General features: G+C 67.1%; 1 protein-coding gene across 5 annotated transcripts; it reads left to right on the top strand.

Annotated features, from left to right (window-relative positions):
- Positions 1 to 382: 382 nt before the first annotated feature.
- KCNN1 (potassium calcium-activated channel subfamily N member 1) lies at positions 383 to 27,674 on the top strand. Of its 5 annotated transcripts, none has more exons than XM_090027364.1 (9): positions 383 to 621; positions 13,692 to 14,165; positions 14,965 to 15,060; positions 17,020 to 17,438; positions 21,758 to 21,899; positions 22,331 to 22,441; positions 22,632 to 22,759; positions 25,251 to 25,320; positions 25,546 to 27,674. In XM_090027364.1, the coding sequence occupies exons 2-9, from the start codon at positions 13,773 to 13,775 to the stop codon at positions 25,843 to 25,845; spliced, it is 1,659 nt and encodes a 552-aa protein (XP_089883490.1). In that variant the 5' UTR covers positions 383 to 621; positions 13,692 to 13,772; the 3' UTR covers positions 25,846 to 27,674. The 5 variants fall into 5 exon arrangements, 4 of the variants coding, with proteins under 4 accessions (XP_089883490.1, XP_089883489.1, XP_089883487.1 ...); XM_090027363.1 differs by lacking the exon at positions 383 to 621 and adding an exon at positions 7,601 to 7,936; XR_016439152.1 differs by lacking the exon at positions 383 to 621 and adding an exon at positions 8,074 to 12,003 and having other exon boundaries at positions 22,632 to 22,734; positions 25,546 to 25,612.

Genomic DNA, 27,674 nt, shown 5'->3' with positions numbered 1-27,674 from the left:
TGTCCCCAGAGCAGGGTGCAGGGCAGGACCCCGCTGGGGTGCACCTGGGCTGCCTGGGGGTGCCCCCCGGCCGTGCTGGGGGGGGCGGAGGTTTCCCGCTGCAGGAGTGGGTGGGGAATCGGGGCCGTGCTGCATTGGGGGTCGGGGCAGGCTGCGGCCCCCCCCCCACCCCGTCGGCTCGCTGAATGTCACCTTGGCAGGGGGGAGGGGAAGCCCCTCCCCCCAGCCGGGGGGGCGCGCTAGCCCGGGCCCCTCGCATCTCCGCAGCGGGAACCTCCCTGCGGCATCCCGGGGGTCTCCCCCGCCCCCTCCCCACCACTGCGGCTGTGCAGACCCCGCCCTTGCCCTTGCCCCCCCCGCGCAGGGAATCCCCCCCGCACGCACGGGCTATTCCGGGCGCCGGGGATCCCGCTCCCCCCGCGGTTGCCGGGGCGACGGGGCATCCTCGCTGCGGCGGAGCGGGGGCGGGGGACACGCGTGGGGGCGGCGTCACGCGCCCGCCGAGGAATCCTCGGGCAGCCGGGGCTTCCCCCGACGTCACGGCCCGCGGAGGGCGGGGGGATCGCGGGCCCCCGCCCGCAGCCCCGGCCCCGGCCCCGGGGCCAGGCGGCGCCCCGCGAGGTAAGGGGGCGCGGGGCGGCGCGGGGCGGCGCGGGCACGTGTCCGGCGCGCCCCCTCGAAGGGCGCTCCTGCCGGCTCTTTGTTGTCTCCCCGGCCCCGCGGCGGGGCGGCAGGCTGCCCATTCCGCGGGCGGGGAAACTGAGGCCGGGGCAGAGCCGGGGGCGGCGAGGCGGAGCCCCCGGCGCGGGGGCCTGGGTCTGGGGGTGCAGGGGCCCAGTCCCGCCTCTGCGCTCGGGGGCGCGGGGGGCTCAGCCAGGCCTGGGGCACTGAGCGTTGCCCCCCAATCCTGCCCTGTTTGCTAGACAAGAAATAGTGAAAGGGGAGTGAATAAAGCACCGGCCGCAACCTTTTGGCCACCCACAGCTATTTTTAGCTGCCCCCTCCGCAGCAGCTGCTCTGCAGGCTGGGGGGGGGGACACTCCACCCCCAGGGACCGGGGGGGGGCTTGAGGGCTTGCCCACTAGCTAGTCGCTTGCACTGGTCCTTGCCAGGCTGCTTTAACCCTTTAACGGCTCCATTGCCCCCCCCATGCATCCGATTCCTCCACTGTGCTCCAAGCGCTGTTCACCTGATTCTGGAAATGCAGCTGTGTCTGGGGCGGAGCACAGCTCCTTCCAGGTGGGAGATGGTGCCCTGTTTCCACTTTTTTTTTTCTGTTTTTTTTGCACCGGTCCTGGAAGCACTGGTATACCAGGTCAATGCATGGAGTGGATGGAGCACGCTCCGGTTCCACCGCCCAACACCAAAAAGAACCTGCTCAACATAGACCTCCGAGGGAGGACATACCAGAGACAACCACTGACCCCGAGCCACCAGGTCATGTGAGCGGCCCAGGCTCAGTGGGTTCCTGGCAGCTCCAAGTGCCGCTTGGGTGGCCTGGAGGCCCGGACTCAGGTGCCGGCTCTACCGCATGGGCCAGTCGGGTGGCTCATGGCAGGGCCTGGCTGCTAGGGGTACTTGTGACTATTAATACAAGCAGGACCTGGCTGGGCTGGGTGTGATGCACCCAAGCAGTGCCAGCTGCAGAGGGACCGGTTTCCCCCAACCCCACCCTGCAGCGGGGCTGGGTGGGTGTCTTGAGCCGGGGACTGACGGCTAAGGGGAGCGGCCAGGAGGGTCGCGTAGGGGCATCTCCCGTGAGGAGGCCGGTGCAAAGGGCAGAGCTGGAGCCTCCCTAACGGCCTGCGCTTTGGAGGCGATTACAGTGCAGTGCAATTGGCCTGGCCTCCAGCCGCACTGCCGGGTGCCCACACGGGGAGGAGCTGGCTCCCAGCGCAGGCTGTTCTTGGCTTCCAAAATGCCGGTGCAGATGCAGGCAGTGCAGCCCACTGGCCAAACCCGCTGGGAGCCAGGGGGGCCCCAGCCAGCGGGCATGGCCCATGTGCTGGGAGCAGCAGGCAGCCCTCCCCTGCCTGCTTCCCTTTAACAGATAGTCAAGGGGCAGGCGAGCATTGGTCTCTCGGGTGTGCTCGTGACAGTAGCCGAGGTCGGTTGGTTCCCTGGAGCTTTGCCAGGGGCAGGTTTCACCCCAGGAGCCCTGCAGGGGCAGGTCTAGTGAAATGCATCCACCTCTGGGGTGGGGCTGAGTGGCAATGCTGTGGGGGGGCAGCGATGGAGGGACCCAGCTGGAAGAACGGGGAGATGACTGGTTCCTGGGGCCCTGCCTGACTCTGCTCCCTGGCACTGGGGGCTCACCACCCCGAAGGACTCGCCGTGCCAGGGCTCTCCTCCCCACTGCCCACAGCCGTCCCCTGCAAGCACGTGCTTCCCGGAGCCGCCTGGATTGCAGGGGAGCCCGGCTGTTCCTAATCCTCCCATTGTTCTTTGTTTCCCAGAGCAAGGCAGGCCCCAGGGGCTTTTCTCTGTGGCTTTCCTCCTCGCATTCCCTCCGGCAGAAGCTGCCAGTGTTTCCTGGCCACCCCGGGCCTGGCATCCATCGTCCAGATCCCCCTGCTAGTGTGCCCTGCCCATCCCCAGCCTGGCATCGTCCAGATCCCCTGGTCTGACCCTGGGAAGGGGGGGGGTCCTCACCAACCCGCCTCCCCAGAAGGAAGGGGTTAAGCCATGTTGGGGCAGGGAGTGCTGGGCGCTGGCTGCCACCTGCGCTGCATCCCAGCCCCATTGTTTGGAGCCGGTGACATCAGGGCAGGGAACCCGATACTGCCCTTGGCACCAAGCAGGGAATTTTCCAAGCTGCCCTGTTTGGAGGTTGCCAGGCTGCAGGGGAAGGGGAAGCCCTTGGCTTGCTCTGTCCCAGCTCCCCCTCCTTGCTGCCCCCCATCCCCCTGCCTCCTGGGCCTGGCAAGGGTGCATGAGGGCACGCAGCTAGGCCGGCGGCACTGCCCCCCTCCTCCCCAGCACGCCCCTCTCCCACTCCCCCTTGCATAGCCTCTGTTTCCAGGCACAGGAAAAACCCAAGCAGAGGATGCATAATTCACTAGGACACCCTGGCATGCGTGCGTGTGTGCAGCTGGGGTGGGGGTGCAGAGGGCTTCCCCAGCCGTGCTCTCAGCTGCCTTCCCGAGGAGACATGCCCAGCCCTACCTGCAGCCTCGGTCCCAGTATCAGCCTGGCGCTGGGCTGGCGCTCTCCTGCCTCCACCTACCCACCCACCCAGCTCCCTCCTGACTGATCCTGCCTATTCCCCCAACTCTCCCTGGCCCCTGGCTGCAAACATGTCCCACCCCAGCTCAAAAGGGAGCAACCATTTGCAGACGAGCATCCCAGCCCAGATGCACTCAGCTCAAGCTGGGGACAGTCCAGGTCCGTGCGGGTGCCACAGAAGCCATGCGGGAGCTCCCCTCCTTTGTTGGGTACCATTTAAAGCCTGTGCCCTTTCCGCTGCCCGTGGGGCAGGGCACCCGTGCGCGCCCTGGACCCCCTGCCCCTAGCATGCTCCTGTACCCAGCCAGCTGCTTCTTTGCAGAGGCCATCCTGGAGCTCAGCAGGGCCTGAGATGGGGGAGCAAAGCTCCTGTCCTGGAGGGCACGGGGGCATGGGGCCGGTGGCTGGCAGGTGTCTCCAAAGGAAGGCACCAGGGCTAGGGAAACGGGGACCTAACTCCAGCACGGCGCAGGTTGAGATGGGCTGGGGACCCTGCGCCTGCTGCCACGGGTGTGCCACGCAATGATGCTGTGTCCTTGTTGCGGGTCCCTGGGCGGAGGTGTGCGTGTGCGTGTGCATGTCCATGGGGCTGATTGGGGTTGGACGTCAGGCGGATTCGAGGGGAAAATTAGGTCCCAGTCATCACGGGGAGGATGAAGAGCTGCTGCAGGTGCCTCCCCAGGTCTTCAGGGCTGGAGGTGTTTCCTGGAAAGGCTGTAGCTACATCCGAGCACAGCGAGAGTCATGGCCTGTATTTCTCGGGGCTGGTGCAGTGGTCGGGGGATCCTCTCCCATCCCGTCCATCCCCCCCATGTGCAAGGAGATGGCTGCTGGTAGTGTGTGAAATGAAGCGCGCGCCAGGCTGCGCGTGTGACACAAGAGATGCCGGGGGTGCTGGGCGAGCGGGCTGGGCAGTGTTTATCCACTGTTTCCGCGTCGATACAGAGCTATTGTTCTGCGCCACGATGGGCGCCTGGCTGTGCCCAGCCACGGGCTATAATTAACACCAGCCTCATGGGTCCAGAGTCTTTTCCTAGTCACACGGGGGATATTTTTGTCCTTTTGTTGTTCAAGGAACTTGCCGGCTGCCCCTCCTGCCCCCACGCCCGTGCTGGATGGGGACCAGGCCCGGACCGGGGGGTGGGAGAGCTGTCTCCCCCACCCCGCTCCAAGTCTGCGGTGAAAGCGCCCGGTGGCTGGGCTCCTTGTCAGCCCTGACAAGCTAACCGGGGCTGGGGTGGGCGGGCGTCAGGCTGGGAGACCCCGAGGCAGGTGCTTGAGGGGTTGGGGGGCCTGTGCTGTGCAGGGGGGCAGGGGGCCGTGTGCTGGGTGGTGCCTATTCTGAATGCAGCCCCCCCAGTGCAAGGCTCTTCTGTGCTTCTGGTTCCCTCGCCTGCGTCGCTGGTAGGCAGAAGCCGCCAGCCCCGTCTTGGAGGCAGCATCAGGAGGGAGGGCAGATTTCCCTCTCCAGGCTTTGCAACAGGAAGCCAAGCCCTTGGCAGCTCTTGGGGTGAAAAATGCTCCGTCCCAACGCCTGTGACTGTGATTGATTTACCCGCTGCCTCTGTGCTAACGAGCAAGCCGGGCCGGAGATCAGCGTCACGCTTGCTAAGGAACTATCTCTCTCCCTATCTGCACTCGTGCAGGATGCGGCCTCCTCCCTGGTGCCGCTGGGTAGACCAGGAGGGGCGCGTGGAGCTGGCCTGGGCTGCGCTGGTGGGGGCAGACGTGGGCTCTGGCTGGGCCCGAGGGGCAGCCAGCACAGGGCTGGGGTGGGCAGGAGCTGACCGGGCCCTGCCGGGTGAAGCCTGAGCCGGTGGCGGGAGGGGTTGCATGCGTTTGCAAGGGAATTCTTCCCCCTGGACTCTGACCCGTCAGAGCCGTGCAAATCCTCGCGGTGCCAGGCAGGGCATTTTAATCAACTCTCGTTCCACAGCAGGGCAATAAATTTTCCCCGGCAGAGATGCTTTTATTGACAGGATGAAGGATTTAATAAAGCCCATTTATGTTGACATCAATAGAACCTATTAGTGGAACAACCACTAAGTGATGGTTAATAAAATATTTACCGGTAATTCCTGTTGGAGGGTGGTGTGGGGCTTTCGTGCACCTTATTGCGAAGCCTAAAGTTTGCCGCCCAGCTCAGGGGCTGCTCCAGCTCCGGCGAGTCGTGCCTCGAGGTCCCCTGGTCTTGAGGCCGCCCTGGGAAGGGCCAGGCCCCGCTGGGAGGCTGCCGACACCACCTTAGAAACTGGGGTTATCCCCGAGGACTCCTAACAGGATTACAAGCTCTTACGTTTGGGTGAGGAGGGGTGGACAGGAGACAGCTACTTTATGTGCTGCGGACACCCTGGGCTCTGCTTGCAGCCCTCCTGCCCTGCTGCAAGGCAAGCTGGGTGCCTTGCAGGGCAAAGGGGCCTGACCCTCTCCAAGTGAAAGGTTCCTGCTTTTAAGGATCAGGAAACGGGAAGGGGCTGGGAGCAGGCAGCTGGCCTGCCCCTGTGCTGGCCTTTTGCACCTGCCGTGCCCAGGTGTGGCCGGAGGGGCCCTGGAGCCGTCCCCCCGGTGTCGTGGGGCTGTCCTGTCCTTTGCTGTTTTTTTTTTCCCCCCCAGCAAAGTATTAAAAAGAAATTGGAGACCATTTTCCTGCAATAAATTTGGCACAATGGAGAGAAAATGATCTGCCTCTGGAGCCCAGCCATCTGCGCCACGCAGCCCGGAGCGGCCAGTGCTGGAGAGGTGCCACGTGCCGGCTGCCGTGTCCTCTGCCGGCTGCCACGAGCCCTCTGCTCTGAGCTGCAGCAACGGGCTGGCCACTGGGCATGGGGCACCAGAGTCCACCCGCTGTCCCGTGCCCCAGGCACGGATACTTGGAGGTGGTCTGGAAGGGGCAGTCCCCACTGTCCCCTCCCCGTTGTGGCCACGGTTGAGCTTCCCGGCTGCAGGGTGTTCTCCCACCCAGAGCCGGTGGGGAACTTGGGCAAAATTGGCCCTTTCGAAAGCCCCTGCAGGCCCACGTGTGAGACTTTGGCCCGGATACACAGAGCCCACACCCAGACTGCTCCCAGGGGCTGCATCCCCCCCAGTGCAAGGGAGCAAAAAGCTGGGCCCTGCGTCTGTCTTTAGTGAAGCCAAGCTGGCTGCCGGGGACAGGAGTGGACAGCTGGGCCCGCTCCTGGAGGGATGTGGTGACTTCCTATTGCCCTGGTGGCCTTCAATCCACAAAGCCTTGGCTACTGCAAGAGAGGAATCAAGCCCTGCACTCCCGGCTCTCGGGGAGTGCCTCATTGCAGGGCCTCACTGGTGTCCTGCAGCCCGGCAGAGCCTGGGCCTGGGAGCAGCCCCTCGGGCGTTGCAGGCGGCGCTCCCGCTGCATGGGGCGTGTTGTTTGGTGTCTCGGCGGCCTGACCCACCCGGTTTGACAGCCGTGCCTGGCTCAGACGCCCGCTCACGTCTTGCTCTGGACTGTCCCCCCCGGTGACCTGCTGCCAAAGGCACCCGGTCGTTCTGGTTCAGGAGCGAGGGACACTGGACGCATCCCTCCTCCATGTGCCGCCAGCTAGGCCAGAGCCCACTCTGCCCGGGCAGACCCTTGGCCTTTTTTTTGCAGGTTTAGCAGCGGGTGAAGCCATCCGATCCCCGTCTGCTCCTGTTTAGCAACTCAAATGGGGCCGCTGTAACCGTACCCAGGGCTCTGCCAGTGTCTGGGGCGGGGACCTCGGGGGGCTGGGGCAAAGGGCAAGCCAGGAGCGTGCGGGGGCTGAGCGGCCCATGCTATGTATTTTTCTTGTTGCCCGTGCCGTCCGGCTCCTTCGGGAAGCGGGGGGAGCACTGGGGAGCTGCCCGGTTCCCCCCGGTTGCGGGGGCTGAAGGAGCCAAAGGCTTCTCTAGGCAATTTCCTTGCAATGAGTTAAAGCCGTGGCCTTCCCACATCCTTCTCTGGGGGACGTGACTTTTGTGGGGGGAGGCAGGGGTTGGCAGGACAGACATGGGAGTAGCTGAGGGCATGGGAGGTGGGCTCCTGCCTCAGCCTGTGCCCAGGACCACGCGCGAGACCCTCTGGGGTGGAACAGGCATTGGGTCTCCCCCAGGGTTTCCCACCTGAGCGGGGCTTTGCCCAGGTCCTCACCAGTGGGGCAGGGCATGATCTGTTGCACAGAGGCTTGCAGAAACGTTGTCTGTTCACCCACCTTTGGCCAAGGCCCCCCCGGAAGCTCCTCCAGGGTTGTTCCCCGCTGCCCTTGGCACCCGCCGGGCACACAACAACGGGCGTTTTGCACGGGAAGCTGGACGAGCCCCCCACTGAAACGGCCAAGGCGGGCGAGCCGGCTCCCACCCTGCGCGTGTGCCGCGAGCCTTTCGCGGCAGCGCCGAGGCCTGGGAAATCGCCGGCGCAGCAGGCTGGGTCTCGGCCGCCCCCCGCGCGTGGGCGCCTGCCGGGGCGGGGCGCGTGTCCCCGTGGGCGGGGCACCACCGACCCGGGCCCGGCGCGGCGCGGCGCGGCGCGGCGCTGGGGGAGGCGGCCCGGGCTGCCGGGCGCAGGGACCGCGGGGCCCCGCGCCGCCGCCGCCGCCGCCGCGTCCTCGCCCCGCGCTCCCGCTCCCGCTCCCGCTCCTCCTCCCGCCGCCGCCGCGCCCGCAGCGCCCGCGGCCGCCCCGCGACTGCCCGCGCCGCAGCGCCGCCGCCGCCGCCGCCGCCGCCCGGCCCGCAGGTACCGCCGGGTGCGGGTCCAGGGCGCCCCCCCGCCCCCCGACGGAGTTTGGTGGGGGCAGCGAGTGCGAGTGTGCGTGCGTGTGTCCAGGGCCTGGGCACTCCTCACTTTCATCCTGCTGAGTTGGGTGTCCCCTGAGGGGCGGTGTGCGTGTGCGGGCACGCTTGGGAGTGCACGTGCGTGTGCCTGTGTGTGCGGGCGTGACTTGGGGGGGAGCCGGCCCAATGCAGCACCGCGAGGGAAGCCGCGCGGGCGCGGGGCGGGGGGGTCGCGCCGAGCCCCGGGCGGGGCTGTGCCGCCCCAGGCCCTGGCTCCGGTGCTGGGCCAGCGGGGCCCGGGGCTCTGCTCCCCGCACAGCCTGCCGGCGGCCGGGCCCTCTGCTCGCTGCCTTGCCTTCAAACTTTGCCGGCTCCTTGCAGCCCCTCTCCCGTACACGGGCCTGGGGCTGGGGGGTGGGCACGGCCTGCGTTTGTCCTTCCTCCCTCTGCTGCCGTCTCGCACCTCGCGCTGGTGTCCTCCGGGCCGCCGCCGCCCCCCGCGCCGGGGCACGGCCTCGCTGTGTCCTCGCCCAGCAGTTCTCGCCGCTTCTGGGGTCTGGCGGGCCCCTGGCGCCGTGCGGGCTGGGAGCGGGGCCTTTGCAGGGGGCAGAAGGGGTCCTGCCTCTCCCTTCCCTCAACCTTGGCTCTCTCCAGCCTTCCCCGGCCTCTGATGCCCGGGGCAGAGGGGCTGCTGCGGGGCTGGGACTTTCCACAGGACCAAACGCGGTGAGTGGGGCTCCGAGCTCCCTTTCCAGCGAGCTTGGCTCTGATCCAGGTTCCCTGGGTTTCAACTAGGTCTTTAAAGCCCAGCCCCAACACCTCCCCGGCATCTGCCCTTCAGAGCCTGCCTGTTCCTCCTTTCTTTCTTTTTCCAATGTACTGCAAGCTTTTCTTTCCCGCAGAGACTAAAGGTCCTGGATAGTTTCCCAAGGAGGGTAGAGAAGGAAATGGACCCATCTTTCCAGCACAATCTGTGCTCGTTCGCCTTTTATCGCTTCCCAGGAGGGCTCCCCGCCCTGGGCATTGCAGCCGGGAGTGTGAGGTTGGGGCCTTTCCGGAGTAAGGGCGAGTTAGAAACCCCCCCGGAAGCCCAAGGGGAATCTGCGGGCGCTGCAAGTTCTCCCTCCAGCTCCCGGGGTTCACGGTGCTGGGGGCAGCGTGTGCGTGGGACTGTGTGGCCGGCTGGAGGGCAAGGCTTGGGATGCGGGCCGGGGGCTAGCCGTGCCACCAGCACGCTGCAGGACACGGGCGCTGGGCACACGGGCTCGGGGACGAGGGCGTCGGATTCCCAGCCCTGCGTGATTAGATTTCGCTTCTGCTCCGCCCCGGACGGTTGCGCGCGGTGCATGGAGGCATCCCTTGGAGTAGAAGGGACTTTTTAGGCTTTGCCCCCTTGCCACAGGTATGCCCCGCTGCCCGCCTGTGCACAAAGGGGCCAAATCCCCAGCTGAAGTCAGTCGGGGTCCCTCCCTTGAAGGCCCGGGCCTGGAGCGCTGCGGGGAACGTCCGGGGGCTCTGGTGCAGGCAGGGATGCAGCGTGGGGCCGAAGGTCTGGCATCGGCCTGGGCTGGAGCCGTGCGGCGGGGCTGAGGGGGCCCTGGGCTGGGGAGCGTGTGGCGCGTCGCGACGCTCCCGTCTCCTGTCGGCCGCGCTGCGTGACTCATCCGCGCTCGCCTGATGGGAGGCGTCTCGCTCTGCTAGAGCTGGGGGCCTCATCTGTGCCCCCCCCATGCAAAGTCAGGCCTAATGCATGCAAATGTATGCAGCCAGCATTTGAGAGGGAACCCGGAAGGGATGGTGCAGACCACTGCAGCCTAGCAGGAGCCCCTGCCCGAAAACGGGGGCGGAGAGGGGGCATGCGGAAAGCCGTGCAGGCTCCTGGCATCTCTGTGAGCACTCGTGGGCGTCGCTTTTCTGCTCCAGGCCTCAGTTTCTCCAGCGGTGACATGCCCAGCGTGCTCTCCCGGTGGTGGCCGGCCATGGCTGTCCTCCACGGTGCATCAGGCCGTGCCGTGCCCTGGACCCAGGGCCCTTGGGAGGGCGGAGGGCAGAGCCCAGCAGGCCACTAGTCGGTTCCCTCCCGGGCTGGGAGCGGGGGTGCAGCGTGGCACTCGGTTGCCCTCTCGTGGCCGGCCCAGCTGGAGACGGAGGAGCCCGGGGCTGGCCGTGACCTTGGCTGGAGGTCCAGCGTCTGCAGCCCAGAGGCCGGTTTCGGGTTCCGGCCGCCCAGGCCAGGGCAGCGGGTGAGGCCGGGCTGCGCTGCGCCTCCCCGGTAGTCCCGAGAGCCGCGGCGGGTCAGGGCTCCCCCGTTTGCTGGCTGGCACACGCTGGCAGCCCGGCTCCGTGCCACAGGGACGGCGCCCGGGCTGGGTAGGGAGTGTGGGCGGGGGGGGCAGCATGGTGCTTGTGTCTGCTCCGCAGCTCCGCCGGGGCCTCGCCGGTCCCCCACGTGCTGGCCCAGCGGGTCCCTGAGCCTGTGGGAGCGGCTGCAATGCAGCCGTGGCAGTGGAGGCTGTGGGGGGGACTCCACAGCCGAGCCCCCAGCCAAGCTGCCCCTCCCTGGTCCGGCACAGGAGCACGGAGCTGGGCACTAGGATCCCCAAGCGCTGTTTTTTCACAGGCCCGTGGCTGCAGAGGTGGCTGGGAGCAGGTGCCAGGGCACCATCCGATAATGGCAAGGCAGTGCCACCCCCAGGGCTGCATGGGAGCTCAGCCCGTGCCACCCCCAGGAGCATGGGAGCAGTTTGTGGCTCCCTGCAGCTGCCAGACCAGCATCTGCTTGCTGACCCCCAGGATCTGCAGCTTCTCCGTTTAATTCCTTGCCCCGGGTGGTGATGGGGGGAGTGGTAGCAGTGTGGGGCTCATGGGGGCCAAAGCCAGCCCTTTCCTGGCCTGTATAACCGGTGCATGTATACCCCCAGCCAGCTCCTCTCCGCTCCCCTCTACAGAGGATCCCCCTGCCAGCGCCCCAGCTTCATCGCATCGCCGTGCAAGTGAGCACCAGACATTCAGGAGGGGCTAGCTGGGCGTCTGCTATCTAGGCGGCCGGCTCCACGCAGGTGCCCGAGAGCACCATCTGTGTAGCTCTCCGGTTGTGCCCGTTGCTGATCTTGTCCCCGGCATCCGGGATCTGCCTGGTTCCTTTGCAGCTGCCGTCCACATCAGGACGTAACTGCTGCAACGGTGTTGGACGCGGTGAAGGGCAGGGCCTGCGGCGGCGTCAGGTCTGCTCAGCGGGCAGTGCTGCCCTGATGGGCTGGGCTGTCTGGATGCGAGCAGTGCTGCTTGCAGTCCCTTTGGGTAGGTGCCCGCTCCAGGGAAGGCCAGGCCGTGTCTCAGCCCTGGAGCTGCACGCTGACGTGGAGCGCGGTGCAGTGACGGCGATGGGCTGGCACCCCGGCCCAGGTGAGCGGCCCTGTGGAAATGCTGCAGGGGTACCCTAGCTGCTGACAGGGCCCCCGTGGCCGAACGCCCCTTGCAGATGTTCTTGCCCATGCGGCGGGAAACCGAGGCACAGAGGTGAGGTCGCTCGCCCGAGTCAAGCAGTGGCAGAGCTGGCACTGGAAGCCCACGCCATGGCTCCCAGTCGTCCTAGCCACTGCCACGTGCAGCTTCCCACACCAGAGCAGAGCCCGGGCGCCCCAGTTGCTAGACGTGCGTTGTGCCAAGGGGGCAAGTGTGCATGCGGGGGCGGGGAGGGGGCGTCATATACCGCCGCGCTGGTCTCCAAGGCCATTTGGAGACCACACACACGCACAGCCTGGGGCCCGGAGGCTGCCGGCAATATCGTTGCAGCCCAAGGACTCGTCTCCCGGCTCGCGCGCACAATGGAGGCAGTGACCTGGGCACGGCGCTATCCATTTTTAATGCCCTGCTCCCGGTAGGTTTTGCGCCGGGGAATAAAGAGAGCGGCAGAGGAACCGAGCACGGCAAACCCGCGAACGCCTCCCTCCGCACCCGGGCTCAGACCTCGGCGGGCGGCGCGGCCCCGGAGCAGGGAGGCGTGAGGCAGCCGGGGGATCCTGTATGGTAAGGGGCCGCGTTGCAGGTCTCGATGCTGGGGTCATGCTTGGTGCCGAGGCTGTGGTGGGTGCGCAGGGCTGCTCAGCCTGGGAGGTCCGTTCCCCGAGCCCCGGGCCCAGCGCCTCGAGCACGAACCGGAGTGAAAGCCGTCGCGGCTGCTGCTCCCGTCCCTCCCCGGGGAGTCTGCAGCGGGGCTGGTTGGAAGGAGGCTGCATCCCAGGTGGCCAAACCCGAGCCAGAAACGCCCTGGAAAAGCCTTCTCCGCTGACCTGACGGCTGTGGGGTCTGCCCCGGTCTTGCTCTGCCGGGCAGGTTGGAGCAGGGCGCCTGGGCTGTTGCTCCACGGCCCTTGGGCACGGGAGCGCCGGGAGCTGCCGGCAGTAGCAGGGTGTTACCCCCGAGCCGGGGCGACGCGCTCTGCCGAGGCATGGCCCTGCTCCCACCATGCGGAGGCAGTGGGACAGGGTAATTTGGGCCTGTTCCCCTCCTCCCCCGTGCCGGGAGGCAGCTCGCCCGCTCGGCTCTGCAATTACCGCGCCAGCGCCGCGCCGGGGGTGGGCTCTGCTGCCAGGCCCGCGGCTGCTGTCACCGGGAGAGCGGGTGCTGGAGGCGGGCGCGCCGGGGCTGTAATTAGCCCAGCTGGGAGCGTCACTCCAGCGGGGCGGGAAGGAGCAATGTGGATGGCGCTGGGGGAGCAGGGCACCCCGGGCGGCACGCAGCGGGGCTGAGTCCACGCTGCCAGCGGCAGGCGGGGTGTCTTGATAGCGTGGCCCCCCACCTGCGGGGGCTAGGAGAAAGACGGAGGAGACCTGGGCACACGTGCGTGCTCCTGGGGCGGTGAGCACCTGCGTGCACGCCCGTCTCCATGCACAGGGCGTCTGTGCATGTGCAAGAGAGGGTGCATGTGTGTGGCTGCGAGCTGCGTGTGCCTGGAGGCGAGTCCCTCCCAGGTGTGTGCTGGGTTCGGGTGGCTCCAGGCTGGCGCCCCCCTGCCTGGGCTCCCATGAGCCCCACGCGCTCGGCTCTGCCCCAGTAAACAACGGCCTCCCAAGGGCCCCGAGAGCCGCCTCTCCGGCCCGGCCCGGAGGGGAGGGCAGCTCGCGCCAGCTGGGGAGGACGTAGGGGAGCGGCAGGTCTCGGGATGCCTGGCTGGATTCAGCCCCTGGCTGCCCCCAGGCTGGAGAAGTTCAGCAAGGGCCGGCAGGGCCCGTGCTTGGGTGGGAGACCCGTGCCAGGGCTTGGGGCGTGGTGTCGGCGGGTCGCTGTTCAGCCTGGCCTCTCTGCAGGGTGCTCGGCACGGGTTTGCATGCGAGCCGCAGCCCCGGGGGCATCTCCGGCAGCTGCCGTCACCCTCGAGAAGCAGCTGCGCAGAGCTGCCCTCCCGCTGCCCAGCTCCTCTGCACCGCAGCCGGCACCGAGCGGGGTGCAAAAGCCCTTGCGCCGGCTCCTCTGCGCCTCCCGGGCCCTGCCCAAACCTGCCCTGCAACACCGGGGGGATCCCTTGGCTGCTTTCCGGGGTCCTCCCACCTGTGCGGGCCCAGGGGCCGCGGAGACGGTCCCCATTGCGCGTCCGCCCTGCTGCAGGCTCCTGATTCCAGCGGGGCTCTGGGGCGGGCTCCCCGCCCCGAGCTGAGCCCAGCCCGACTCCTTCCAGCGGCGAGCGCGTGGCCCTGACCCTGGCTGTCTCCCCGCAGGTCCATGCCGGCTCGTGGGCTCTGAACCATGCTGGCTCCGCGGGCGCCGTCAGCGAGCCCAGCCCCTTCCCCGAGATAGCCATGAACAGCTGCAAGTACAATGGAGGCGTCGTCCGGCCCCTGGGCAGCCTGAGCGCCCCCCCCCGCCACCTCCCGGAGCTGGAGGCTGAGACCCAGCCCCTGCGGACCCTGCACAGCGCCGGCCTGGAGGCCGTGGTCTCCCAGCCGGAGCAGGCCAAGGTGTCGGACACGAGCGTGGACGCCGGGGAGGAGGACGAGGACGACGAGGCGGCGGCAGGAGCGGAGCGGGCCCGGCGGCAGCGCAAGAACCAGAACGTCGGGTACCGGCTGGGCCACCGGCGAGCCCTCTTCGAGAAGCGCAAGCGCCTCAGCGACTACGCCCTCATTTTTGGGATGTTCGGCATCGTCGTCATGGTGACCGAGACGGAGCTCTCCTGGGGCGTCTACACCAAGGTACGGACCGGGAGCCGGGGTGGGGCCAGACTCTGGGTGCCCAGGCTTGGGGCCGCAGCCGTCGCCCCGGGGTCTGCACACGCAAGTGTCCCCCGGGCGGCCGCCCTCTGGGAGGAGGCACCTGCCCGAGCAGGTCCACGCGTGGGTGTGCGACAGGGCGGCTGGGGAAGGGGGTGCTGAGAGCGTCCAAGGGGCTGCCGGCTGCATCCCCGGGCCGGAGGCTGGAGTGTCAGAGGTCTCGTGTGGGCACGAACACGGGGAAACAGGCCTCCGCAGGCCCATGCGTGTGCCTCCATCGCCCCATGCCCCTGTCCCTGCCCCTCTCCTCTGGGATTCCTGCCGCCTGCCCTGGGGGCTGCTCCTTCCCTCCTTGCCGTGGCCAGCGAATGGGGCACCGATCCCCCCGGCGCTGCCAAGCCCCAACGCTGGGGTCACGAGGGTCGAAGCAGGTGCCAGGAGGTCGCTGGGGAAGGCCTGGGCTGTGCCAGTGGCTCCCTGTGGAGACCTTTCCCTGGTCAGCACAGCCCTGGGTGCAATGGATGCCGTGGCATCTGAGTGGCACCGTGGCTTAGCTCCCTCTTGGCCGGGCCTCGCCCGACCAAAGCCCCTGAGCTCTCTCTGCGGAGGAAGCTAGAGCTCGGCTTGGATCCGCGGGAGCTGGGATCCGCTGTGTGACCTGGGGCGAGCCTCTGTGCCTCAGTTTCCCCATCTGCGAAATGGAACGCTCTCCACGGTGCGCTGGCAGAGGGAGAGGCTGGCCGGGAAGCCCAGCCTAACACAGCTGCCCTCTGTCTCGCAGGAGTCGTCATACTCATTTGCACTGAAATGCCTTATCAGCCTGTCGACCCTCATCCTGCTGGGCCTCATCATCATGTACCACGCCAGGGAAATCCAGGTGAGTGGCTCCTCTGGCCCCCAGCGGGGCAGGGAGGGGCCCGGGCAAGGCTGGGGGCAGTGTGAAACCCGGGGGCAAATCCTCCTGCAGTGGGCAAGGGCAGACTCCGGATCGGGGCCCCCCTTGCTCCCATCTCACCTGGAGCTTGAGGGTGTTGGGATCCGGGGTCACATGGCTGTGGGGCCTGTACTTAGGGGCAAGGTCATGGAAATCCCTGGGCTTCTCCCGTGAATCATGCTTGCACGCCTAGCACAATGTGTGTGTGACACCCCACAGCACCCTGGAAAGGATCTCAAGGCACCCCAGGGTGCTGTGGCACCCTGGTTGAGAGCCCACAGGTGAATGCATTGGGCCCTGTGAGTAGAGGGTTTGCAGAAATGGCAGATCCGGCCCTCTCTCCATTTGCATTTTTAATGCTTCTCAGGCCATTACCGTCAGACTCAGAGCTTTCTAAAGCTGGCTCCTTTCCATGCCACGAGCGCCCCTTGGAAAGGTTCTTCCAGCCATTTAAGGAGGATTTATGGACAATTACACGGTGCTTTTTCCTTCCTAGAGTTACTGGACTCCAAGCAGAGTCCTGCTGCAGTAAGACACTGAATTTCCCCCCGCAAAGAGCAAGTGACCCCAGCCGGTCGCAGGCTCGGGTTGCACGAGGCGCTGGGCACGGCCGTGTCCGTGTCTGCTGAGTCTCAGGACTTCGGTCTGGGGGCTTTTTAAAGGAGCTTGAGAGCTGTTTGGGAGCGAAGCGGCTGCGCTGAGAGACTTTCCCACCACTTCCTTCCTGCAGCGTCTGTAACTCGTGCGCTGCAGCCTGGAGCCAGTGCGTAGCCGAGGGGGCTTCTCTCTGCCCCGTCTCCGTTGACTTTGAGCCTGGGCCTGCCTGAGTCGTAAATCCCCCGTGAAGCCCACCGTGCCTGGGATCCAGGCCATGGGGCCCCTTTCCCATGGGCTTGTAACCCCGCCGCCACCACTACCCTGTAGGGTGTGTGCAGTGTGGAAGCAGCTCAGGGGTCCTGGTGCCCCAGTGCCTTCCCCTGGCGCCCCCGGGATGCAGGTGTGTTGCCATCTGAGGGCTCCCCGGGTGCAAAGCACGGAGACGATGGGTCCGTCCGTGGGGGCTCGCAGGGAGCGGTTGCTATGGGACGGCTGCCAAGGGACCCTGCCGCGGCCCCCCCATGCCGCCCTGGGGCTCCGGGGGCTGAGCCGGTGAGCTGCCTGCAGCCCGGGCGAGCGCCAGGGAGGATGGAAAATCCCCGCTTGGGGCCTGGGACGCAGCCCGCGGCTGCTGGCGCAGAAGCAGCTGCGCGCGGCGACTCCGGCCCGGGCGGGCGCGCGCTCATTACTCAGCTCAGCAGCTCCAGCTGTTGCCGACGCCGCAGAGGCATCCATCTTCCCGCGGGCTCCGCTCGCATCCTGCTGCTGCTCCCAGCACCAGCCAGGCCCGGCAGAGTCCCGGCGGCGCTGCCATTGCCGTGGAAACTCTGTCGTGGGCTGGCGTCGTCACCGTGTGCGCCTGGCTGGCAGGGATGGGGAGCAGAGTTCACGCATCCATCCTGCCCCTGTCTCTTTGCACCTCCTCTGCCCTCTCCGTCCCCTGGTGCCCGCAAGCTTGGCCCCAGGAGGAGAGTGCCCTGCTCTGCCACCGACTCATTGGGTGACCATTGGTGCATCACTTAGCCCGGGCTCTTGGAGTTGTGAGGGGCCATTCATTTGAATATTCACCCCCCCACACACCCTCCATGGGGGGGAGCACCAGCTGCTCATGCTGCACTGGCCCCAGTGGGTCCCCAGCCAGGATCAGGGCCCTGTGGTGCAAGGGGCAGCTCGGACCATCTGGCCTGTAGAAGACCCCAAAGGGGGTGGGGAAGTTGGGGACAGATCTCAGGGCTCCTGCGTCCCAGGCGGGGGTGTCGTGTCCCTCCTCTGGCCTCTCACCGACCTCCTCTGCTCCCCCCACAGCTCTTCATGGTGGACAACGGGGTGGACGACTGGAGAATAGCCATGACCTACGAGCGGATCTTCTTCATCACGCTGGAGCTGCTGGTGTGCGCCATCCACCCCGTGCCGGGCCAGTACCTCTTCACGTGGACGGCGCGCCTGGCCTTCACCTACACCACCTCGGTGGCGGACGCCGACGTGGACATCATCCTGTCCATCCCCATGTTCCTGCGGCTCTACCTGATCGGGCGCGTCATGCTGCTGCACAGCAAGCTCTTCACCGACGCCTCGTCCCGCAGCATCGGGGCCCTCAACAAGATCAACTTCAACACCCGCTTCGTCATGAAGACCCTCATGACCATCTGCCCCGGCACTGTCCTCCTGGTGTTCAGCATCTCCTCCTGGATCATCGCCGCCTGGACCGTCCGCGTCTGCGAGAGGTGAGCCGGCGCCGCGTCCCCGGGGGCGGGTGGGACGCGGTGCTGGGGGGCAGGCCGTGCGGTGCAGCTGGTGGCATGCTGAGCTCCTGTGGGCAGAGCAGGGCCGGCGACCCCTCGGGGCAGCAACCCTCCGGGCAGCCGGTATTGACCCCCTCCCCGGTGGTAGCGGCAGAACCGGACCCTTGCCCCCGGCTGGGTGGCTCCAGAGTGGTGACCGGCGGCTCCAGCCGTACCATGCCACCCTGACCGTCTGGTGTCGGCATTGACCTGACTGCTTTGGGTGCCCAGCGCTTGCCACTGCCCCGTAGAGCGTGCAAAGCCGTGGCTGTACTGCACCCAGCCCGGGCGCCACGCGTCCCCGTTTGACCGGGCGGCTCCCGTGGGACTCGGGGTTCCCTTGTAGAAACCAAGGGGCGAGGGGAGCCTGGACAGCACCCTCGAGTCCCCTTTGCAGCCAGGACACAAAGGTGTGTTCCCACCCCGGGCCAAAGACAAAGGGTCTCTGGCGGTCCCAGGCTGAGCTGCCCGCAGCCCCCGTGGGGGACTTGGCTTTTCAGCTGCCCCCCTGGTTCAGAGCTCTGTGCACCCCGTTCCCCCTGCTACTCCCCGGGTTCGAGTGCGTGCCAGGGCGGCCGCGCTGCCCCCGGCGCTGCAGGAGTTGGGGGTCCGTTGCCCTCGACTGGAGCCGGGGCGGGGGTGATCAGCCCGCGCTGCCTCAGGGAGCTCCGGCTGCCGGTTGCCTGCACCCGGCGGGGGGCTGGCGCCCGCGTCTGACCCACCCGCAAGCGCTGTCTTCTCCCCCACCCTCTGCCCCCCAGCAGTGGGACTGCTCGTTAATCTGCTGTTGTTTTCCCTCTCTGATTGCTCTGCTGCTCGCAGGGACAAACTGTGAGTCCTGGTTCCTAGAACCCCATAGCCACGCTCCTGCACGGGACGCTGCCCCCACCCCTCACCCCCCACCCCTGCCCCAGGCTTGTGCCCGCCCAGAATTTAAGATGAGCTGCGGCCGGCGGCGGGGAGGGGGGCTGAGAAGTAGCAGGGTGCAGCCGGTAGCAAAGGGGCTGTGAACTTTGAAAGGAGCCTGGAGCCTTTTCCCTTGGAACCTCTGCCTTTGGCGTGTGGCGGGGGTCCCGGTCCCAGCCCCAGCCCCAGCCCGGCTCTCTCACCCCTTCCGCCTGGTCGAGGGCTGGGGCCGCCCGGTTAGCCCCTGCAGCTGAGCAGACCCCAGCCTGGCTTCCTCGTGCCTTGCTGGAGCGGATCGTGGCCATTCGGGGCTCCTGCTCCCGCCGTGCAAGCCAAAGTTGGGCGGGAAGGAAGCTGCGGGCCCGTTGGCAGTAGGAGCCGGGCGTCCTGGGCGGGTGGGAGCGCGGGCACGCGTTGGCATGGGCTTCAGCCGGGGCCCCCCGAGAAACAGGCTGGCCCATGGCTCCCAGGTGCTGGGCAGGCAGATCCCTGCCCAGGGCATCCCGCCTTCACCCACTGCAGGGGCTGCACTCCCCCTCCTCATGCCTCGCTCGCAGGGTGGGCTCAGGCCCCCTGGCCCCCATGGCTGGCACCTCCGTGGCTGCTTCGGACACCTGGCCTGTGAAACACCCCCTTGCTGCTCAGCCGCCACCCCCTGCGCAGAGATTTCTGCATGCTTCCAGGCAACCTGAGGCCTCCAGGCTCCCTGGCCAACTAGGTGACTTGTCAGCCCCGTTGTGCAAGTGGGGAAACTGAGGCACGGGCAGCACGCCCCCGCGGCAGGTCAGGGGCTGGAGCCGGAGTGGCCTGGCTCCCAGGCCGCAGGGAGGGCCCTGCTGTGCCGGGCTCACCTCAGCAGGTGTGATGAGCTGCCGGAGCTCAGTGGGGATGTCCTCTGGGACGGCAAGGGGCATCTGTCATCGTTGGTCACGGGGGCCACGGCTGTGGCTGAACGAAGCCAGGCTTCGGTCTAGCAGCCTTTATTGGCGAGGGGCCTACATGCTTCTGTGCGTGCAGATGTACGTGGGAACACACACGTGCACAGGTGCACACCCCCCCCCCCAACTTTCCCAGGCTTCACCGGTGCGAGTTAACCTGCTGCGCTCTCAGCCATCCATCCATCCATCCGCCGGCCCCCGCTGGCCTCACCTGCTCCACCCATAGTGCTTTGCGGTCCCCCTCGCGCACACACACACGTGCGCGCGTGCGAGGTGTCACCTCTGCACCCCGGCCGAGGTTCCAAGCCCCACTTTCAAAGGCTCACCCGTGCCTGTGGCCAGGGCGGTGGGGGGAGATGGGAACAGTGCCTGAACCGGGGGGTGTTGGAGGAACGCAGCAATCCTAAATTCAAAGTCTCGTGCTTGCGTCCGGGTCCGGCCGTGTTCGGGTCTGGCTGTCTCGCTCTCCGCTTGGGGGTGGATGGCCCCGTTCTCCCCTCCTCTCCTCTCCTCCCTGCCCCTGCATGCCTCCGTCGCCCGCTGCACAGCTCCGAGTCTCCCGGGCCCTGCAAAGCTGCTCTGCGTCGGTCCGTCCCCCACCCCGTCCTTCACTCATTTTGCTGCGGGGTTTCCGGCCTGGGCACAAGGTCCCCCCGTGCAGGCCCTCGGTGCTGAGTCTGCTGCTCCCCAAGGTGGGTACATGGGTGGGGGGCAGCGGAGCCAGACAGAGCCTCATGGGGACCCCCCTGGCAGCCTCTGAGCCTGTGGCCCCTGGTTCGTCTCCGTAGCCAGGGGTGGGGGGGACTAGGAGGAAGCCCAGCCCCGAGAGGCCAGTGCACGACACCAACCCCGTTGCCTTAGCGAGGAGGGTGGATCTGGTGCCCTGGGTAGTGCCAGTTTGCACAGGAACGAATGCCACCCACTCTCCGTGCTCCCCCCGTGTCGTGCCCAGGAACGGGGTCTCGTGGATGCCAAGGGAGCCGGGGCCGGCAGAAACCGGCGGGCCAGAGCCTCGCGCCAGCCCACAGCAGAGTTTGGAGGTGGGGGTGTGGACCCCACCGGCTGTGGCTCCGTGGGCCTGGGAGGGCGAGGGCCGTGCCCCGGCTCGGTGCTGGCAGGACCGGCAGCCCTCCTAGCTGGGAGCTTCGGCCCGTTTTGAGAACCGGTGTTGTTGCAACCTTTGTGCCCCCCGGGGCTGGGACCCACCGGGGCCAGCTGCTCTCTAGTCTTGCACATGCCCAGGCCCGCAGATCTGGGGGCTTGGGCACGGACCCGTTCTCCGCTGGGGCCGAGTCTCCCGCACCCTGCAGCCTCCCGGGCTTGGAGATCCCTAGGGGGAAGGGATGTTGTGTGTTGCAGATGGCTCCCTCCGAGGCCCTGGGGACGTACAGAGCTTCCCTGGAGGCACAAGCAGAAGGTGCCGGGAGGGTCCCTCCATATCCAGTGGGTGCAGACTTCAGCTCACCTGCAGCATGTCCCCGGGATGCGGGGAGGGTGCCCGGGTCCTGCACCGGCTTCTCTCCCTTCTGCCGAGGCTGGCACGCAGCATGCGAGGCGTGTGGCTGGCTGGCTCCATCATCCCATTGCCTGGCACATCCCTGCCATGCCATACCCAGGCTCTGCACAGACATTGGGCTGATCCCTCGCACCTGCCCCCACCCCTCCATGCCCTAAAAGGTGGGGAGGGGTCCCCTGAGCTATTGCTGCACATCCCCCGTGTGCCCCCCAGTGGGCGGGACCCCGAATCAGTGCTTCCCCGTAACGCGGGTGCCACCGATCTTCATCCAACGGGTCAGCCACAGGCCGCCTCCTCCGTGCCAGCCAGCCGGGCCAAAGGGCAACGGGCCCCAGGAGCCTCAGGAGGGGGCCAGCCATTTGGCTTTTTGAGGCCGTAAACCCCCAGCCGAGCCTGGGAGATGCTGGCGCTAGCCTTGTTGTGCTCTGTCCTGCCCCGGGATGCCTTGCCCGGCTCTCGGTGGGGACTGGGGAGCTGCCCGCCGGTGCTCCCGGGCTGCTTTTTGCAGCTGGAGCTCCAGCCCTTGGGCCGGCTTTGTTTCCTCTGGGGGGGTGTGCGTGACCCCCACGGGCTTCAGGGAAACCCCTGCAGCATTGCCCGGCCTGGCAAGCTGGACTGGGCTCATTCGCCTGCCTGAGCTCGCGTCGCGCTCGCAGGCCCTGGGAAGAAGGCGAGAGGAGACATCTAATCATTGAGACTCCCAGCTCCAGGGTCTCTGATGGATGCTCGGGCTGGTGGACGAGGTCCCCAGCTCGTCCGCTGCCCAGAGCGTGCCGGAGGCAGCCCCACGGCGTGGCCTGACGTTGGATTAAGATGCGATGCGCGACCTCCGAAATCCTGCCCCGGGGGACGGTGCCAGGCCCCCGGCGAGCACTGACCCGCGCCTTCTTGCCCCTTGGCAGGTACCACGACAAGCAGGAGGTGACCAGCAATTTCCTGGGAGCCATGTGGCTGATCTCCATCACGTTCCTCTCCATCGGCTACGGCGACATGGTCCCCCACACCTACTGCGGGAAGGGCGTCTGCCTGCTCACCGGCATCATGGTAAGCCTGGATGGGCGCGGGTCGGGGACAGAGACGCTGCGTCCAGAGCATGCTGCGCAGGGACGAGTTGTGGGAGTGACGCTGCTGCTTTTCCAGCCCCAACACCCCCTATTTTGGGGGGGGGACCATGCTGGAGCTGGAGCTGCAGGAGGGCCTTCCTCCGCTGGCAGCAGCAGTAGGCTGGTATCCTCTGCTAGGGAACAGCCTGGAGAGGCTGCCAAAGCTGATCTTGGCCCCTGCTCCCATTGCCAGCGCTGTGGCCCCCAGTGGGGGCACCTGCTCATCCAGCCCCACCTCTCCCCACTGCAGTCAGGTGGGGTTTGTCCCCTTCATCTCCTAAGCAGGAGGCTCCTCTCTGCCCTCCTTGGATCCCCTTCCCTGCTGCAGCCCTGCAGTCCCTTAACCCGGCCCCGCTCTCGTCTCGGTCGCAGGGTGCCGGGTGCACGGCGCTGGTGGTCGCTGTGGTCGCCCGGAAGCTGGAACTCACCAAAGCTGAAAAACACGTGCACAACTTCATGATGGACACACAGTTAACGAAGCGGGTAAGGCCTCCCCACAGCCTCCAGCCTGGCCTGCCCGCAGCCTCCATGCCCTGGGCACCTCCGCCCCTCGGGGGGCTTGCTGGAAGGGCCCTGCGTTGGCGCCTCTACGGGGTGACTCTCCCCCTCCGGGCTCCTCGCCCGGCGTCCCAGCTCAGCCCCTTCGCGGCCACGCTGATTCCTGTTCCCGCAGGTGAAAAACGCTGCTGCTAACGTACTCAGGGAAACGTGGCTCATCTACAAACACACCAAGCTGGTGAAGAAGATCGACCATGCCAAAGTTCGGAAACACCAGCGTAAGTTCCTCCAAGCCATCCATCAGTAAGTCCAACACCTTTACCTGCTTCGTATTCAGCCCCTCCGCAGCCTGCCGGCTGGGGCGCTGGGGGAGCGAGGTGGGGGGGCGGCAGGCAGTGGCTGGGGCACGGCCGCGAGAGAGGAGGACGCTTCGGGAAACGGGATTTTGGAGAGATGCAACTCCCTTGTGATTCGGGTTGGCCGTGCGGGGGAATTAATTCCTGCCAAAGGTTTCTTCGGAAGGAAATGCGGCGCAGTGGGTTTTATCCCAGGAGTTTTCCCCTTTCCGCTTGAAGCGGCTGCACGGCTTTCCAGCCCGGAGCTCTTCCAGCCCGGCTGACGTGCATCGGCTGCATCGCGAGGGGGAAACGGGGTGAAGCAGCCGGGGTCTCGCGCTTGTCTTGTCCTTGATGAGCCAGGGGCTTTGGCCAGCTTGGCCCTTGTTTCTTCCTGGCCGCCGACTGGCTGAGCTGCCAAATGAGGGAGAAGTCCTCTTCCCACTGCTCTCCATCCCCCTCCAGCTTTTCCACCAGCTCCGCGTGAAATGTCTCCCGTCGCCCAATTTAGCACCTCCGTCTTCCTCCCTAAAGATACCCCCGGCCTCTCCCGATCCCAAAGGGGTTTGCCTCAGCCCCTCGAGGCGGTGCCGTGCCGCAGGGTGGGAAGAAGGTTGGAAGCAGAGACAAGAGGCCCGGGGATGGTCAGGGCCTGCTGGAATCAGCAGGGGCCCCCCCAGCTGCCGGGTCCCTACGCCTGGTCGCTGCGGGCCAAAGGGCTTTGGTGGGCTGGGGTCCCTCTGCGAGCCGTGGGGCTGGCAGGGGCATCCTACCGCCCGCAGCTGCATCGCAGCCTGAGCACCGATGTGACATGGGCAGGGCTCAGGATGCAGGATGGACCCTCCCGCCCCGAAAGCAAAGCCCGTAGCACCCTGCGGGGCACTGCTGCATCTGTCTGTCCGGGCAGGGGGCAGGGTGGGGGGCACCCGTGTCTGCCCGGTCTCTGTCTGCAAGCTGGCTTGGCTTTTCTCCAATTTGTTTTCCCAAGTGTGATGTGTGTCGCACACCTTCCCCCCCATGCACGTGTCCTCACACCCGTGCATGCTCATACAGAAAGGCCCCGCTCTGCACGGGGGTGGGGAGGGGAGCCATGGCTGCAGGGGAGATGCTGCTGCTGCTGCTGCTGCTGTCCCCTGGGTCTGGAGCAGGGGGGCAGGGGGGTGTGCATGGGGATAGATGGGTGGGTAGGTGGCCCAGGACCCAAAGAGGGAGGGCGCAGGTCTGCTTTTTGACCCACGTAGAGAGGAACGGAGGCAGGGTCCCCCAAAAGTCGCAGGCGCAGCAGTTCTGCACCCAGCTGCATGGGGTCTTGGGACAGCCCAGCCCTCCGAGACCCACCCAGGCCTCCCTAGGTGTCAAGACAGGGCCAGGACTAGGGCCCGATCCTGCTGGCTTCTCCAGTAGGCACCAGTTAGCTCTCCCTCCCGCGGGGATGCAGCCTCCCCGTGCCCCTGCCCCGTCTCTCAGCTGTGCACCCCCCAAACCATCGTCCAGGGAGGTCAGGACCCCACGTGCATGCTTTGGCCTTGCATCCCGGGCAGCTGGGTGCTGGCCAGGTCTCGGCCCCCGCAGGGAGCTCGGCGGCGCCAGGCCCGCGGAGGACCGGGTGGGCCTCTGTGTGAGAGCGGGGCGCGGGCGCGTGCGTGGGGCTCATGTGTTATTAAACCTGTGTTGTGTTCTGTCTTTGTTCTGCCCGGCCCCTCCAGAGCTCAGAAGTAAGTGGCCCGCGGGAGCTGCCGGGCTCTAACGTGACCCTGTGTGTGCATGGCTTCATGTCGCGTGCTGGGGGATCCTGCCCCGTCCGGTGCCACGGGCGGGAGGGACCAGGGGAGCTGCCCCCTCGCCCGCCCCGCAGGGCTTCTCCCCGGAGCCGCTCCGGAAGCAGCTCCTCGTCCCGCCGTGTCAATCCAGGGGCTCCAACCGGGTGGCCCCAGGTTTCCCATCAGCCTCGCAGCCATGCGGCTGTCCGGCAAAGGCCAGGCTGGAGCCAGCCGTCGTGGCACTAGCCCCTCCACCAGCTGCCTGGAGCCCCCAAGTCGAAACCCTGCAGCCCGTGGCTGGTGGTGGTGTGGCTTGGCATGCAAGGAAGGAGCTGGGAACGGGGGCAGCGGAGTGGGGACGGACATGGCGAGGGGCATATGAGCTGGGCAGAGTTCAGGCCAGCTGCTGTGACCCCTGCCCGGCGTGGGCAGCGGGTTTGCTGCCCGGGCAGGGAGAGGAGAGAGGGAAGCCGCGGGGCTGCAGGCTCCGGGGTCCCGGGGCGCCATCTCTGCCGGGTGCAGAGAGAAGCCTGCCCCTGGCCCCCATCCCCATCCCCTGGCTCTGGCGAGGGCGCCCTGCTCCCGAGGGGGCAGCCCATCAGGAGTGGAGCCCCATGCGCTCGCAGGGGTCCCCTGCACTGCCGGGCACCCCCCTCCTGCTGGGAGGGCACTGACCCCCTGCCTCTCGCTTCACTTTAGATTAAGGAGTGTGAAAATGGAGCAGCGGAAACTGAACGACCAGGCGAACACGCTGGTGGACTTGGCCAAGGTGAGCGGGCTGTGGTCGGCGCCAGGCACCCCGGGGCTCCTGGGTTCTGCACCCAGCTCGGGGAGAGGAGTCTGTAGCCGTTCCAGCAGCCAGGACTCGCGGGTTCAGTCCCCGGGTCTGGTGCATTCGGGGGCAGCTTCCTCTGCCGCCAGCAAATGGGTCCGGGATGGACCGGCGGAGCTGCCGACCGGGCACCACTCAGCGCCGCCCTTTCGTGCCCCGCAGACCCAGAACATCATGTACGACCTGGTGTCCGAGCTGCAGGAGCGCAACGAGGACCTGGAGAAGCGCATCAGCACCCTGGAGGGCAAGATCGATGCCCTGGGCCTCAGCCTCCACGCCCTGCCAGGCCTCATCACCCAAGCCATAACCCAGCAGCAGCAGCGACGGGGCCAGGGCCCAGGCACGGGCACCGCCGCCCGCTTCGGCCCCGGCTCCAACGGCTCGGAGCGCTCCTCATGGACCCCCACGCGCCGGAGGAAGTCGCCGTCCACCGCACCCCACACCTCCTCGGACAGCGGGTGATGGGCGGGCGCAGCGCCCACCTATGTCTGGCCATTGTGTGGCTGATCCTGGTAGCTTTGTTCTGTAAAGCCCTGTATAGTCAACCTCCTCGAGTCGGCCGTGCTGGAGTGACGCCGTGGCCGCCGCCTGGTGCTGCCCCACAGCCGGGACCCCCCCGGCTCCGGCCCCGGCCCCCCCCTTCTCTTGGGGTGAAGGGCTGGGGGGGGAAGGGGAGGGAGCCGACTGCAGCCAGAGCTGCCGCGGCTCTGGAAGGCGTCGGTGGGACGAGCGGCAGCGGGGTCCAGTGGTTAGGGCAGTGTCTGGACTCCTGGGCGGGGGTTTAGTGGTGAGAGCCAGGGGGGCTGGGAGCCAGGACTCCTGTGCCCAGATCCAGGACGGGGACGGTTCCCCAGTGGTGAGAGCCAGTCGAGGCCTGGGCGCCCCGACATGGGGGCCGTACCCCTGGCTCTGCTGCTAAGTGACCTTGGCTACGTCACTTCACCTCTCTGTGCCTCAGTTTTCCCCATCTGTACAATGGGGGCAACGATGCTGACCGCCATCTAATGCTGTGAGATTCTCGGATGCAATATTACACCCCTGCGGACTGCAGGCGGGGTGGGCTGACGGGGTCCGGCCCAGGTAGCAGCTCCTGGCCGCCTGGCGTTTGGGAGCCAGGCTGACTCGTGGTCCAGCTGGGCCCTACTGTGGGGGGCGAGGGGGTCCCCTGCATTCCTGGGGGAGCAGGGGCCAGGGGATGGGAGCTGGGGTGCAGAGAAGAGTGTCACCCAGACTCACATGGGGGCCTGGGAGTTGGGGGGGGCTGCGTTCCTGGCCTTGCATTCCCCCTTGTCCCAGGCTGAAGGAAGGAAATTGCTCCCCTTGCACCGTCTGCCCTGCAGCGGGGCACAGGCAGTGGGTCCCCTGCACCACGGCCGTGACCCTACAGCCCCTGAAGACAGACGGGTGCAGTCAGGGACCTGGAGGACCTGGGCCTGCAGGGCTGAGCAGGGGGCTCGTGGCCACCTCCCCCCCAGGAGACAGGTGGACCCATCCAGGAGAAGGCTGGAGCGAGGCACAGCCCCCAGCCCCGAGGCCCTTAGCTGGACCCTGGCCAGCCGTGAGCACCACGTCTTGCAGTGCATGGAGATGCAGGGGCGGGGGGGAGGGAAGAGGTTGCGGGCTCATTGCGGCAGGAGGGGCCCGCTGGACACCTTGGGTCTGGAGTCTGATTTGGGGGGGTGGGGGGGAGGTCTGGTCCCTCCAGGACTCAGAGCTCCCCCGTGGCCTGGGCGGGGGGCGTGCTGTGTGTCCGGGGCGGGGGTCGTGTCGGAGGGCAAAGGGAGCAGCCCGCGTCCGCCTTGGGCTGCTCCCTGGTATTTATGAATGGAGCCCACCCTGCTCTATCCGGAATAACCCATGGTGTCGAGGGCCGGCGCAGCCAATCAGAGGCCTCGCTGGGCTACCTGTTTTCCCATGGCAGGACAGACCGTTCCATTGTGATTTACTGGAGGGCGGGCGGGAGGGCTGTGGGGGGGCACGTTTGAAGTGCTTTTGTAAGCAGCTGCAAAGCCGTGCTAGGATTTCCACCCCCCGGCCAGGGCGCGGGGGCAGGATGCCCAGGGCCCACAGCTTACGCTGGTGCGTCCTGGTACCGCTGGGCTGGTGCCAGCGCGGCTTGCAACGCGGGGAGTTGGCCCCCGGTCCTGCCTCGCTCCAGGGCTGGCCGGACATCCTCTCCCCGGGCAGCCGGGTGCCAAGGGGCCAGGCCAGGACCGGGACTTGACAGCCTCCCTGGAGGAACGGCTTGGGGAGCACTTGAGAAAGGGAAACCTAATAAAGCGAGAGCTGAA

Source organism: Crocodylus siamensis, chromosome 14 (genome assembly GCF_052110815.1).
Source record: "Crocodylus siamensis isolate JL-2025a chromosome 14, ASM5211081v1, whole genome shotgun sequence".
In the NCBI taxonomy this organism is placed as follows: Eukaryota; Metazoa; Chordata; order Crocodylia; family Crocodylidae; genus Crocodylus; species Crocodylus siamensis.
The sequence above is the reverse complement of the archived record's forward strand: the minus strand, read 5'-3'. Positions and strand labels throughout refer to the sequence as shown.

What these genes read in the sequence shown, in the direction of transcription:
- KCNN1 (XM_090027361.1), top strand. An exon ending in ACCACGCCAGGGAAATCCAG is followed by an intron (nt 15,061 to 17,019) that starts GTGAGTGGCTCC and finishes CTCCCCCCACAG; the next exon opens with CTCTTCATGGTGGACAACGG. An exon ending in GCCTGCTCACCGGCATCATG is followed by an intron (nt 21,900 to 22,330) that starts GTAAGCCTGGAT and finishes TCTCGGTCGCAG; the next exon opens with GGTGCCGGGTGCACGGCGCT.